General features: G+C 37.9%; 1 protein-coding gene across 1 annotated transcript in view; it reads left to right on the plus strand.

The window, feature by feature from the left end:
• LMBRD2 (LMBR1 domain containing 2) overlaps positions 1-3,567 on the plus strand; it is a 19,941-nt gene extending 16,374 nt beyond the window's left edge. The window contains exons 15-17 of the mRNA XM_008937879.1: positions 329-422; positions 1,500-1,629; positions 3,507-3,567. Coding sequence (XP_008936127.1) covers positions 329-422; positions 1,500-1,629; positions 3,507-3,567 — 285 coding nt within the window. The remainder of the gene's footprint in view (positions 1-328; positions 423-1,499; positions 1,630-3,506) is intronic.
• The last annotated feature ends 11,165 nt before the right edge of the window (positions 3,568-14,732 follow it).

Genomic DNA, 14,732 nt, shown 5'->3' on the forward strand with positions numbered 1-14,732 from the left:
CCTGCTGTAACTGAGAGCAGTGAAGTGAACTTTGAGTGCAGATTTAATATGTAATTTGTTTCCTGGAAGTCTTTTTCTAAAGAACATTTATGGTAACCAGTTTAGTGAAGGGACATGTCTTGATTTTGGAACAAAATAAAAATTCTTCTTGTATGAAGATACAGAAGATAAACTTTTCAAAATACTACTTTAATTGCCTGGTGTGATTGACCAGTTAGCTCTCCATTGTGGATCTGGAATATTTCTTGATCCTACATATGCTTTAGTGGCATTGCATTTTTCTTACAGCTTATGTGTTCTTTTTCTTGTGTTTTTTTTTTGTTTCCAGGAATGGAAGGAACGGTATGGAAACAGGGACGATTCCACTAGAAACAGAGTTGTCCAAAAAGAATCCAGCTTCTCAGAGATCAGTACCAATAGATGTAAGTTTTGGGGGGAGTTTTGTTTGAGTTTTAGGGCTTTGTTTTTTTTTTTTAGTATCTTGTTTGCATAACACTGGCTGTCTGAGTAGATTCAAATGTATTCCTTTTTGTCTTAGATTATGTATTGATATATTCCCTTATGTGGCATAGTGCCATCTTGCCTGTTAAAGACACCTGAAAAGAGTGCAGTGTGTCTTCTCATCTTCAACACTGAACTGGTTGAGGTTGGACTTTATTTAGGATACGTCTAGAATGTGGGAGTTTTAAATCTTAAAATTTACCACTTCTAGTTGCAAGTGAGCATATATGTGTTCATTTAATAATGCCTGTTAGCAAAAAACTTCCCTGTTGGTGCTCTAAACTTCCCAAAAGTTTGGCACAATGTAAATATGTAAGCTTGTAAGCTAACAACAACCATGAAATCAAACTGAAAAATAAAGGAAAAAGGGAGAGGATGAGGAAGGAAGCTTTAAACACAGTTTTTAGACAACTCTGAAAAGATCTGATTTCCCCTTCCCCTTTAAAAAGTTGGAAACCCAGATTTTCAGTGGTAGACTAACTGAAATTACATGAAATTATGTTTTAATGTTAACCAGCATCAGAGCAAGCCATGGGTACTGGCCTAGTGAGGGTGGTAGAGTGAACTGTAAAGCAACTATTATTTCATTAATTCATGAGACTGCCTCTTTAAAACCAAACAAAACCAAAAAAACCTTCTAGCTAGCTTAGTTAAAGTGGGAAGTTGGCAAGATGAATGGATGATTTATTGACTTATAAAGTAAAGTTTACATGTAACTTCTCATTTTCTTTGAGTTTTTGCAATGTAGATTTCAACCTGCTTGAGGGGCAAGGGAAAAGTTGTAGTTACATTGTTATGGAGAAGCAAAAATTAACTGCTACAAATTTGAGCATGTAGCCAGATTTGGTTTAATACTGAATCTATTCTAAATCATTGCATTTATACTTTGAATGAATGAATAGCAAATTATTATTTGGGTCTTTTAAGTTTAGTGTCTCCACACGCTCCAAGGTGTTCATAGAGCAAATGTGTCTATTTCCTTCCTTTTGCCTATGCAGCACTATCAAAGTATACCCGATCAAATGGTAGGACTGAAAGAGACAGGATAGAACTCCTCCAGGATGCAGAACCTCTGGATTTTAATGCAGACTCAATTAATGATGACCCTCTTGAATCGGATTTGGGAAGGTGAGCGATCTTCTGTGTTACTTACAATTAAAAGATACTAATGTCTTCTGACTTGGAATGGCTGTATCAGATGGTTTTCATAACAGTTTTGTAAACAAAGTTTATTGTCTCACTTAGCACTTTTCTTAATTCTGCTCCATGGTACAGAAGTTGTTTTAAAAGCAAGAGAAACCTGAAGGATTTTCAGTTGTTCAGAAATGTTAAGTACATTTTTCTATATTGGTATAATTTGAAAAATGCTACATATAAAACCAGAAAACTGGAAAATGACCTGCATGTGTACAATTTATTTTTCTGTAAATTCCTGCAAGACTTTAGAAAGTTTATTTGATTTCCCGGCATAAAAATCATCATAAAGGTCAGCAAGAAAGAAAACTGAGTATGACAGGACCAGTTGTTGAAGGAATACACCTGGGGGTGAGATCCTGGAACTACTGGAGCAAATGAAATCAGAACTTATTGAACAGAAAGTCTCAGACTACACAGTGTAGCTCCGTTTGTACTAGAGAATTCTGTGAGTATGGCTGCAACACCAAATTTCCTTAGTTGTGAAGTAGAGTATCTTATATAACTGCTAAGCTCTGCTTGTATTTAAGAAACAAGTAATAAATTTTTGTATTCTTTTTAAATCTAGCTAGTTATGATGTAGAACCAATTCCCCTATAAAATGTTACAGCTGATGTTATTTTTCAGCTAAAGCTAGCATAGTTCATCCAGTAACAAATCATAAATTGTCTCAGTTGACTTATAGATATAATGTCAACAAATAAATGCCAGTTCAAAAACAGGGAAAGAACACTTTTAGATGGCACTGCCAGGTTTTAGATAAATTCAGCAGTGTTAGTTTGTATCAACAGCTAATTTGCCTAGTCTAATGCCACCACCTTTCAAATGTTGGTTCTTCAAGGACAAGAATTAGAAGAGGAAGTAGCCTTACAGTTCTGGCAACTGTTGACATCTGTAGTGTGAAATGAACAATAGTCAACAAAAATAGGAATATGCATATAAAATTCTGTAGGAGCAAACACCTTTCAGATACAGTCTCTGAATTCTTCTGGTACCACTAATGACTTTGCAAAGTGGAACATTCTGAACTTTTTATTTAAGAAGAAAATCTGGAGCCACAGGCCTTAGCTGAGCTCTCTCTTAGCAACCTGTCTTTCATTTCATAGAAGTAATCAACCATAATGGCGTATGAAATTTCAATTCACTTATAAATAACTTGTGTAACATTGATTTTTACAACTATAGCTCCTGCAAGAGTTAAAAGCATTCTAGAACATTAAGAGCATAAGGGACATGAGCTTCTGGCTTTGTGTCCAGTTTTTGGTAAGCACTTGGGAGAGGAGTACATTGTGCTTACATTGGAACTTATTTATGGTTTTAATATGCTTTTAAAATATATTTGATGAACAGTTTGTGAAGCTTCTTTTTTCCCACGAAGTATGTTGCCATTTATTTTCATTATCTTTGATACTGTAGTTCTTCTAGGAATACCCAATGAGATGTTCTGTTAATCACCTAAATGACTTTTGGATGCTGTTGTTTGGTTGTTTGGGGTTTTGTGGGGTTTTTTTGTGGTCTTGTTTGTTAAAAAAGTTCTGTTCAACACAAACATTCAACTTCTTTCCTTAGTATCAGGAATGAAAGTTCTTTAAGACTCCCAATATTCATTTCACTGTTTTTCTTGGTCATATGTGACTAAATTTAATGACTGCCTGTCAAATTCTCATGGAAACAGACATTCAGTAGAACTTCAGATTCTGTAACTCATTGAGAGTTAAGGAGTAAGAGTGCATTGAGAGTTACATGATTTAATTGGTCTTTGTTTTTCTATTTCCTGTTATACTTTTTTATATTTAAAATTGATTCTGCAGGTACCAGCCTGGTGGAAGATATCTGTCAATGTCTCGAAGCAAAATATTTGAAGATGCCTAAAGTCCTCAAAGCTAAAGAACGTTAATTGGAAACCTATTTCATACTCATTGCTTGGAAAATACTGTCTTTACGATGTATCACTGGACCAGAAAAGACCATTTTTGTTTAAAAAAAGGATATGAAGGAACAACTATTTTGGAAATGCACCTGTGTGATAACTTTACTACTTACGACAAGAATATGCTTCTTCTGTTGTAGATATTGTTGTGTATAACCGTGGGCTTTTGTGTCATGACCAAAAGGAAAAAAACTATTAAGTTAATAGAGGCTAAATTTCACAAATGCACCTAGGGCTCAACTTGAACTGTAACACTTTTAAGTTTTAGGAAGGGGATTTTTTTTTTTAAGGATTTTTTTTTGTACTTTTAAGAGATACTGTGAGAGCATCTTAATGCATCCAAAGTGCAGTTACATCAATTTCTATAATAAACCCTTTTTTTTTAACTTTTTCTGTTTGAAACTTACACCTAGTCCAAAATATGCTGAATTAAATTAAGGCTTCTTGTGGCTTCAGTGGTCTTTGAATCAGACTCTGTATAAGCAGAAAGACTGAATGGCAGGCTCTTCTTTATAAAATCATAAAATACTTATTCCAGTTTTTAAAGGGTTGCTACAAAGAAGATGAAGACTCCCTTTTTACAAGGAGTCCTGTGGAAGAGTAAAGGGGTAATGGGTACGAGGTACTCTTGGGGAGATGTTGATTGGACAAAAGATGGAAGTTTTTCCCGATGAGGACAGTCAGCCATTGAAATAATCTCCCTGGGGAAGTGGTGGATTCCCCAACGATGGACACTTTTCAGATTTAGCTGGACAGGGTGATCAGCCATCCTGTCTAGACCGTGCTTTTGGCAAGAAAGGTTGGACCAGGTGATCTTCGAGTTACCTTCCAGCTTGGTATTCTATGAAATTTCATGGCATAAATTTTGGAGCAAGGTGTACTGGTCAAGAAAGGCTGCATTTTTTTTCTTTTCCAGCATTGTATGCAGATAAATTACCTTGGCATGTGTAAGTAACTGAAATTGAACATGGAGGAGAGTTTCACTATCATATGAGCATATGTGCAATAGCAAGAATACATTATCAAAGATACAATATCTGCTTAAGATTTTAACAGTAGTAACAGTTAGAAATCTTGGCATACTAGTGTTTTTGTAACTGTAAAAAAGATCAAATGTGAACATTGAGCTAAATGCTGAAACATTATAATTTGCACACCTCAAGCACGGCTTCAAGTTGTGGAGTACTTCTTTAAAAGAAGGGAAATATGTAGCATGACTAGGTAATGATAAACATTTCTAATGTCGAAAAGGCCCTAGTTATATTATGTATCTGTTTTTAAGGTGCCTGTATTTTGCAGTAAATCATTACAAAAATAATAATGTTTATTCACTGTAATGCCATTCAAAAATGCCAATTATTAACAATGTAAACAAGCTTCACAATAATTTCATTGGTGTAGATATGTTTTTAAACTGTAGTTAGTAGAATTAATTTTCAAATCTAATCGTAAGGGAAAAGATGTAGTCAATTCATGATATATTTGAAAATTTTGTTAATTTAAAATGCTGCTTTATTGCAGTTTTTCTTAAGTCTTACCACTTGGGAGTTTCCTTTTGTGCTTATTGCAAAGGTAGGTTGATAACAGAGAGGACATGTTTCTATCCTAAGTTCTTTATCATGCTTAAAAAACGGACATCTCTTAGAGCAGCTAGGAATGAGTTACTCCAAAAAAGTAAATTTTCATGAATGAGATGTTCTACTAATTTTTTTAAAATAGTTTTTGTTTTCCGAAGTAGTTGTTAATGGGAATCTAACTACCTCCTGTGATTTAGTACATCTAACAGTAGTAGTATTTGTAATATCTTGATCTTCCTGGTTTAAAACACTGAATTGTTACTATGAAGGAAAAAAATTATTCTTATTTGTATAGAAATAATTTTATTAATAAATTGACAGACATAAAATTATCATCTGGTTCTGTTCTTAGGTGAATACACTGAACAACAACCATGTCTACATGTGTACATGTGTTCAAGCTGATGCAGTTTCACGATTAGCTGTTAGAAGGCACTTTTTTAGTTTGGCTATTTTTTGTATTGTGAAAGCTTCATCAAAATCTTGTGACTGTATCAGGGACTGGAACTGAGAAAAGCAGACTCTCTTTATTCAGATTGTGCTTTAGCAACATAATGTTGGCACCTATTTATTTTAGATCTACTTTAGAAGTGTTATCCTGAGTTCGGACTTAAATGACAGGGATTGTATGTGTTCTTGGGGACATGAATGTTCTTAGACTTGATATTTCTTTTTTTTAAAATCTGTATCTCGATTAATTTCCCAAAAGTTTGTTTGTAAAAATCTTTGAATGAAATAAGGTTCCTGTTCTTTGTTTAGCTCTTGAAATGTCACTAACAAAGGGATCTAATTCAGTGCTAATGGAAAAATTATAGAAGGAATGTTTTTCTGAATGCTTGAAGTATCCTTACCTAGCCCCTGCTGACTTCTGAGAGTTGGATTGAGCTGCCTTGGGGCTGGGCTTTTGCCCTCTCAGAAATCAACAAAGTGGCTGCAAACAGAATTTTCCATGGAAATGTGGTGAAAATTTTATAGACAAAAGCTAACCAGTCCCTGGTGTAAGACCTCTGTGCAGTTTTCACTGGGATACAATAATTTGAGGAGTTGACTGTATAAATTAATGGCGGTGGGATTTCAGCTGCTAATAGAAATTGTGTGCATTGAGGTGGGAATCCACTGACCTTTTTTTTGATGTGATGATGAGTAATGGTGTAACTAATGGTTGCTTTTTGAAAGCATGGAGCTCTGAAAATCTCTTGAGAGCTCAGAGATCCCCGGTGTCACGTGCTGTGTGGTTAAGTATAGAGCTGACAGGTGAATTCAGGTTTCATCCATAGTGTTCATTACTTACCAGCAGTTACTCTTGCTCTGATTACATGCAATTTATAGGACAATTAATCTAAAGTGTGTTTTGAAAAGTAATGAGTTCATATGACTAAATCTGCAAGACTGCCAACAGAGTACAACTGTAAAAGAATGTTGTAGAAGTCAGGGGTAGGCCTGCACAGCATCTGCTTGCGCTGGTTGCTGTGAACACATACGGTGCAGAACTTGCTTGCAGGCTGCAAAGAGGTTGTAGGTGCTCCATCCCTGGAAAAATTACAAGTCAGCTTGGACAGGGCTCCGAGCAACCCGATACAGTTAAAGATGTCCCTGCTCACTGCAGAGCAGGGGCATTTAGATGACCTTCAAAGGTCCCTTCCAACCCAAGCCATTCTATGAGTCTGCAATTATTCCCAGCTAGATTGTGGCAAATCTTGATGAGTTCTTTGCTACTATAGCTCTAGTCCTAACTGTACTACAGTAAAAAATAGTTACAATAGGCTTGGATATATCTAAGCAATTACTGTACTGTAGGCTAAGTGGTGTTCTTGCATCACTTTTGATGCTCCAGATTAGGTGATTTAAAATCACCTAAAATGATTAAAATTAGATGATTTTAAAATCATCTCATCACCAAAGCAGACTGCTTTGGGGAACTGAATGTTGGCATGTTTATTCTGTCGGTATGTAGTCACATTTATTTGCAGCTAAAGAATGGCAATTACATATTTCTTTATTATTTCACTGTCTGAATTAATGAGCAGTTAGCGTATACTTCCATTTCATTGTCATTTCTGCAGTTTCATCTTCAGCTGTAAACATAAAAAAAACCCCAACCAAACAAACAAACAAAAAAGTTAAATAAAGTATACTTAAAAATAAAAATATATTTGGGTATCTTCATGTGAAAGGTATAAAACAGTGAGAAGAACCCATGCAAGTTGTAATCAACTTTGAGAAGCGGGAGTGAAACCAGTAGCCACTTTAAAACTGTCAGTGCTGTGTTTAAAAAGTATGGATAGCAAAAAGCTCCAGTCAAACTTACTACTCCTACTACATTTGTAGTTCTGTATTTTCAGGTGTTTTAAAATTCACATATTCTGATACTTATGTTGGGAAATGAGTTTTCTGCACTCCACGTAAGAAAGGTACAGCTCTCAGCAGTGAAGTAAAGTGAGGGAGTCTTTATGAGGAAGGTGAAGGATACACAACTTCCAGTCTGTGTTAACAGAGATGCTTTGAGCAAACTATGATATGTTTTATTATTTAGGTATGATAACATATTAAGAAGCAACAAACTTTATACTACTGTAACTTACACTACTGGAAAAATTATAGTTTGTAATCTGCCTTTATTTTGCAATCAAGGACTTGTAAAATAGTCATTAACAGTATTAATGGGAATGGCAGAAAGCTACTGTTTTTTCAATATCAATTCTTGCTCTTTTAAAACATAACCAAGACAATTTTTACAGTAATAAACAAGTGATTGCTCTGATCTTCTGTAATTATGGTAATTTGTATTTTATTAAATTTATCTTGGAATACTGTAAATTTTATGTGAAAAATACAGTGTTTTGTTCTAGCCTTCATTATTGCTGTAATTACTTGAAATCTGAGGGGCATTTACAATGTATGAAGGAAAACCTTTTACGAGGCTTCTTAAAGAAATCTGACCTATTCATTACAAGCAAACATGTACGTTGTAATTATTAACAAAACACTACTTAGGGTATATATTGTCTCCTAGCTTTTAATTTTTCTTTGGAATTCAGAAAATGGTTAATTTTTTCATAGGAACTTTTCAATCTTGTAAACTTCCTGAAACTTCTACATTCCCTTTTTCACATGGGCTGTGCAGGAATATGTACTGCTTAATGGCAGTTCTCTTAACACTAGCTGTGCCTCTAATTAAGTAGTCTACTCTGAAGCTGAGACACTCCTACACCATTTGATTACGTTAACAGAAACCTACCATTCCTTGCCAAAAAGCACCTTGAACTAGATCCCTTTCTAATACATTAACTGCAGTCATTGACTATGTTGTGTTATATCTGATATCTCCTCTTTCAGTCACATGGTGAGCCCAATCAGGTTTATTCTTTGTTTCTGTTAAAATGCACTAGAATGTATTCCTCAGCATGCTCATGTGTGTGTGTGTGTTTTAATTGTAATTGGCAGGCAATAATAATATGCAACTCAGATCTTTCTTGGGGATAATGCTGTTATATTTGACATATTCCTGTGAATTTTAATAGTTTCCCAGAGATAGCTTAGCTATCACTGTAGAAAATAATTATTTTCTGTAGAAATACCTTACATTTCTATAGAGGTATCTGGAAGATAAGGGAATTAATTTGTAAGTATATGTTTAGTAATAGAAGAGCCTCATTCTCCAGCGTATATCAAGGATAAGCTGTAGGAGTGCTGCTTATGGATAGACTATCTTCTTTTGCCTTATGATACAAGCATGTGTGCATAATACCTTGTTTTGAAATTCACTGAGTTATAAATTTTTCTCTGTAGTGTTCTAAATTATTGTTGTATTGGAAATATTTTTTGAAATGTGTGTTAAAATACCTAGTCAAAGAGTTAAGTTGGCATGAAATAAATGATTTCTGCAATACATGTTCCATGGTGTATTTTAGATGTTCATACTTCTCTCAAGTGTTTTTGATTGTGGTCTTTTGGAGAAATTTGACCTATTTCTTTTTACCAGGTTGAAATTACTTTTTCTTTAGCAGACAATCCAACCTTGTTCTGGTTTTCTTTTTTACATCTATAAAGCAGATTAAAAAGGGAAATTGAGAATAACCTTGCATACCTGGATGTACTGTTGTCAGGGTCCAAGGATTAGCCTTGGACCCACATTTCAGGCTGGTACCTTTATGGGCAGCTCACACCACCTGCAGAAGCATGACAAGCTTCTGCAAAGGCAGGGGGATGGAGAAGGGCAGCCAGGCTAGCTGAAGATGCAGGCCTCCTGCACCTGGAGGAAGCCTGTGAGGACCTTGTGTTCTCCTGGACCTGACTGGGCACTGGGTACTTGTGTGGGACAGAAGGCAGGGCTCCTACACCTCTCCCTGCTTCCCATCACCATTCAAATTGGGACATCATGCCTTCTAGATGTAACCCAGCAACTGGTGAGAATAGACACAAGAGACTGTTTCCACTACAGCTGTGAGTAGACAGTCAAAGTGAAGAAGGAGTTAACTCAGCCTTTTCTTTCACTGCTTGCATATCTATCACTGAAAAAAATATGAAGAAGAGGAAGAAATATTGTAATTTATATGTTTTCTTGTTTCTATGCAGCATTTTTAGATTTCATTTTTCATTCTGAAAAAGTGGCAGTTTTCTTGAGGGGGTACAGAAGTTACATCTGGTTATCATTAATAGAAAAGCCATCCCCTGAAGCAATGAATCCTTTCAGGACATCAGAATATTTATAAAAATTAAGAGTAGATGATTCCTATAGTTGGTTATTTATTGTTTCATATAGTTAATCTGCAGCTGCTCTCTTAAGTGAGTTGTGAGAAACAATTTGTATGCTCAAGACCAGTCTGTGCCATCACTGCAGGAGGAATGTCTTGGCACTGTTTGTAAAGACTTCTGTTACACCCTGTTTGGGACTGTGCTGCTGGACTACCAAGTGTCTTTTATGGATCATTTTTTTTAGGTATTTTTAATACATGTGGGTTCAGAATAATGTAGTAACTGAATGATGCATGCAGATGTTAAGAAGGATTAGTAACAGAATGTTCAGTGGACCATACTGAGCTATCTATTATAATCTTGTGGATGGCATTTTCTCTGTTGATGGAAGAAAAGACAGGAGTAGCAGAATGGGGATGAAGGGATTGAGACCAGCTCTGTCAAGAAGGTCTTGAGGGTGGTGGTGGATGAAAAGCTGGTCATGAGCTGGCAGTGTGTGCTTGCAGCCCAAAAAGCCAGCCATACACTGGGCTGCATCAAGACGAGTATGGCCAGCAAGTCAGGGGAGGTGATCCTGCCCCTCTACTCTACTCTGCTCTGGTGAGACCCCACCTGGAGTACTGCATCCAGTTCTGGAGTCCTCAGCACAAGAGTCAGCCCTGTGTGGCAGGTCCAGAGGAGGGCCACAAAAATGATCAGAGGGATGGAACATCTCTCCTGTGAGGACAGGCTGAGTGAGCTTGGGTTGTTCAGGCTGGAGAAGAGAAGGCTCCAGGGACACCTTATTGTAGCCTTGCAATACTTAGAGGGAGCTTATAAGAAAGAAGGGGACAGGCTTTTTAATAAGAGGTGCAGTGACAGGACAAGAGGTAACGGATTTAAACTAAAAGAGAGTAGATTCAGACTAGGTACGAGGAAGACATTTTTTACACTGAGGGTGATGAGACACTGGCCTAGGTTTCCCAGAGAGATGTTAAATGCCTCATCTCTGGAAATGCTCAAGGTCAAGCTGTAAAGGGCTCTGAGCACCCTGAAGTAGTTGAAAATATCCCTGCTCACTGCCAGGGAGATTGCACTAGACCTTTACAGGTCCCTTCCAACCCAAACCATTGTATGAGTCAATGAATGAGCTGCTCATGTTTTTAATTTTTTTCTGGAGATGTTTTGTATATTGAAGTGAATCACACTCAGCATAGTTAACCAGCCTCTCTTCCTTCAGACTTACTGTGTGAGTAGCTCCAGTAAGCCTAATAGTGTATAGTTCAGAGGATGGGAGTTGTCCTGTACTAAATACCCACTTTCCATCATTCATCATCATATTTTTATTTGCTCAGAAAGCAATATGAATTCTGTTGTTAGCCATTGGTCATGAAAAAAACTTGTGTGATCAGTGAATTCTAAGTCTTCTGAAATAGCATTTGACTGACTGGATTACCAGAGCTGTGAACTAACCTTGCTCTGCCCTTCTCACTTCAGTGCCATGGTGTGCCTGGCGCCGTGTCTTGCTTGTTCGTCCTAGATTCTGCCCTGCACACTGTGATAAAGATCTTAACCCTTTCTCTTCATAAATGTCTGATCTTTTGCATCATATCATTGGTTCATTACACACCATTACCTTTAGGATTTTTTGAGAGCTTTATCAAGAAGCCAAAGTTGCTTAGGGCCTGACTTGGACACAAAACACAGTTTTATTTCTTGGGGTCTGTGACCTGAGCAGCAAACTGTTTATTCAGCTCATAAGCAGAGGTCAGGTGTTGGAATGGCATATGAATGTGGCTTATGCACAAACATAACTTCTTGAGTTCCTTCCACAGAAATAACTTATCTAGTTAAAAGTGTGTCTTCTGAGTCGCTCAGTCTACATCAAAGCAAAGGTGTAACTGAGGCAGTGTGGAAGCCTTTGGTGTCCAAATGAACACCTAGAGTTTAACGATTCCCTGTCAAATGAAGTAAGTTCCAAAGCTTAGGGAAGATATTATTCTAAGTAACCTTCACAAAGGCTAGATGCTAGTGGATATTTTTCTTCTGTGTACATACTGTGTCCCTCATCCCCCAGGGGCTGGCTCTATAAGCACTAGTACTCCTGTATAACCATCAGACTTTTTATCTTAGAAAATTTTGCTGGTTTTTAAATTATGGGAATCAAGAAGAACATGCAAAAGTGGTGTACTACTATGATGTCTCGGTGAGCCAGCAACAACTTTCAAGCCCAGGCTTCACAAATAACAAGTCTATTGCAAGAGGCTAGAACCCAAGGCAGCCAGTGTGAGCCAGCCTCACCCCATTCAGAGGTGGCTTGCATGTGTTGCACAGCGTATGGAAAGGGATGAGACAAAGTGAACCCAGGGCAGAGAGAGACAAAGGAAGTGGGTTGAGAGGCAAAGCAAAGCGTGGGAGAGTATTTGAGAGGTGGTGACAAGGAAGGTGCGAGCTCTGCCTGCTCACGGGGTAAGTTTACACCTTTTGCCGCTCACAGCCTCACCTCAAATTTTCTGTAGGAAATCTGATAGCAACATGCTGACAGCTGAGGTCTGAGACCACATAGCTTTGACTGCAGAGCAGCAATAAAAGCCTGTGCTGGGCTCAGTACTGTGTGAACACCCTGTAGCTTTTGCCTCTCTTATTTCAGCTATCTAACTCGATCACAGCCCATGGCTTGAAAAGTACCCTGACAGGGAAAAGGATGGAGTGAGTCAGGAGGGAGATTGAGAGTGTGAACAAGCATGATGCAATTCAGAGCATCAAAATAAAATAAAGATGTACCTTATGTTATCACCTCTCAGAGACGAGTTGGGAAGACATAGACAGTCGGAGTCAGGCTTTCTGGACTGATGCTTTACCTTTATAAATCGACAGAAACTTGTCAACTCTGAGTAACAAACATTGCAGAGACTGTGGCTGCAGGCTTGGATGTGGGTATGTTGTAAAGGAAAAGCCAAGCCAGTGCAGAACAACAGGACTGGGATCTGCAGGGTCAGGAGAGTGGGTGGGCAGGCAGAGTATGTCCCAGATATCCACAGGGATGGGAGCCCACTGCTAAAGGGGACAGCAGCGTGAACTTTGGTGAGTGTCTCCCTCTTGTAACTTCTGAGTGATGTGGAGCAAGTTTAGAGCTAGAAATAAAACCTTAAAAATGAAGCCAAGAAGGCCAGCAGCATCCTGGCTTATGTCAGAAGTAGTGTGGCCCGCAGGAGCAGGGAAGTGATCATCCCCCTGTACTCAGCCCTGAGGAGGCCACACCTCTAATACCACACACAGCTTTGGGCCTTGGACTACAAGAAGGATGTTGAGGTGCTGGAGAATGTCCAAAGAAGTGGACCAAAGCTGGTGAAAAGTCTAGTTAACAAGTCTTATAGGGGGTAACTGAGGGAACTGAAGTTGTTTAGGCTGGAGAAAAGGAGGCTCAGGGGAGACCTTCTCACTCTCTACAACTACCTGAAAGGAGGTTGTAGTGAGGAGGGGGTTGGTCTGTTCTCCCGTGTTACAAGTGATAGGACCAGAGGAAACGGCCTCAAGTTGTGCCAGGGGAGGTTCAGATTGTATATTAGGAAAAATTTCTTCACTGAAAAGATTGTCAATCACTGGAACAGGATTTGCAGGGAAGCTGTGGAATCGCCATCCCTGAAGGTATTTAAAAGATGTGTAGATGTGGCACTCAGGCACATAGTTAAGTGGTGACCTGGCAGTGCTGGGTTAACAGTTGGACTTCATCATAAATGTCTCTCTCAACCAAAAAAATTCTGTGATTCTAACACTTCCAAAAAAATGGGTTGGACTTGCTTCATCTTTAAACAGATGTCTGTGTTGAAATGCTGCAAGAATATAATCAGATGTTCAGTCACCATTTATCAGGAACAATAATTATTATCAAGCCTTAGGAGTTATAAGTTTGATTCTACTCTTGTTGAAGTGAAGATCTTGTCCCTACCCATACCAGATCATGTCTTATGTAGCCATTTCTCTGGAAACTCTTACAGACATTGTCTGAATGCAGTTTTGTATTTGAATAAAGAACAAACATGAAACCAAACTTTAGTTTAGCTATGTATTCTAGCTATTGGAGTCCATAGCTAGTGAATCCTTCTGAGGGGTTGAAGCTGTGATGTTCACAATGCAGCAATCCCCTCAACTATAGGGTAAGGTGATACTTCCGTTTACTTTGGGGCACAGAGGCTGAACCAGTATTACTCCAGGCGATCATGTTCAGCAAAGACTGAGATTAGCTGGCCCAATGTCAAAGTGGAAAAAAAAAAAAAAAAAAAAAAGAGCTTTCGTTATTTTATATGAATGAAGCCTTTTAGCACTTGAAAGAAGTAAAAAAGCAGGACAGTTCATGAACAATTCTTTGGTTCTAACAGTACCAATGCTGGATGCAACCAGTTATTTCCTTGAGTGTTTACACTCTTGAGATATTTTTTTCATTTCTCTATTACTTTAAAATCAACAACCCAGTCTCTGTTATCTACCACCTTAGCTTCTGCCACACAATCAGGAAGGACAGGGTAGCAGCTGTTACCTGATGTAGACTGAGAGAATTGCTAATGCCGTTTGAAAACAAAACAACACAAAATAAAACATCTTCTATATAGACAGTCAGATTTGTGTTAGATTTGATTTTTCCTTATTTGCTGATATTTTTGAAAACTTGACCATTCCCAGCTTCCTGTTATTAGTGTTCAGAGCGGTACAAAATTCTTCTTTGCACAGCTCCAGACATCCACAGCTAAGGGGGGATGGAATGCTGAGGCACAAGTCATAGGACTATCCATCCCAGCTTGGGGCCTGCTACCAGTAAGGAACTTTGCTACCTAGTGCACCTTAATTTTTCTCCTGCT

The sequence above is a fragment of the Merops nubicus genome, unplaced genomic scaffold (assembly GCF_000691845.1).
Source record: "Merops nubicus isolate BGI_N331 unplaced genomic scaffold, ASM69184v1 scaffold13123, whole genome shotgun sequence".
In the NCBI taxonomy this organism is placed as follows: domain Eukaryota; kingdom Metazoa; phylum Chordata; class Aves; order Coraciiformes; family Meropidae; genus Merops; species Merops nubicus.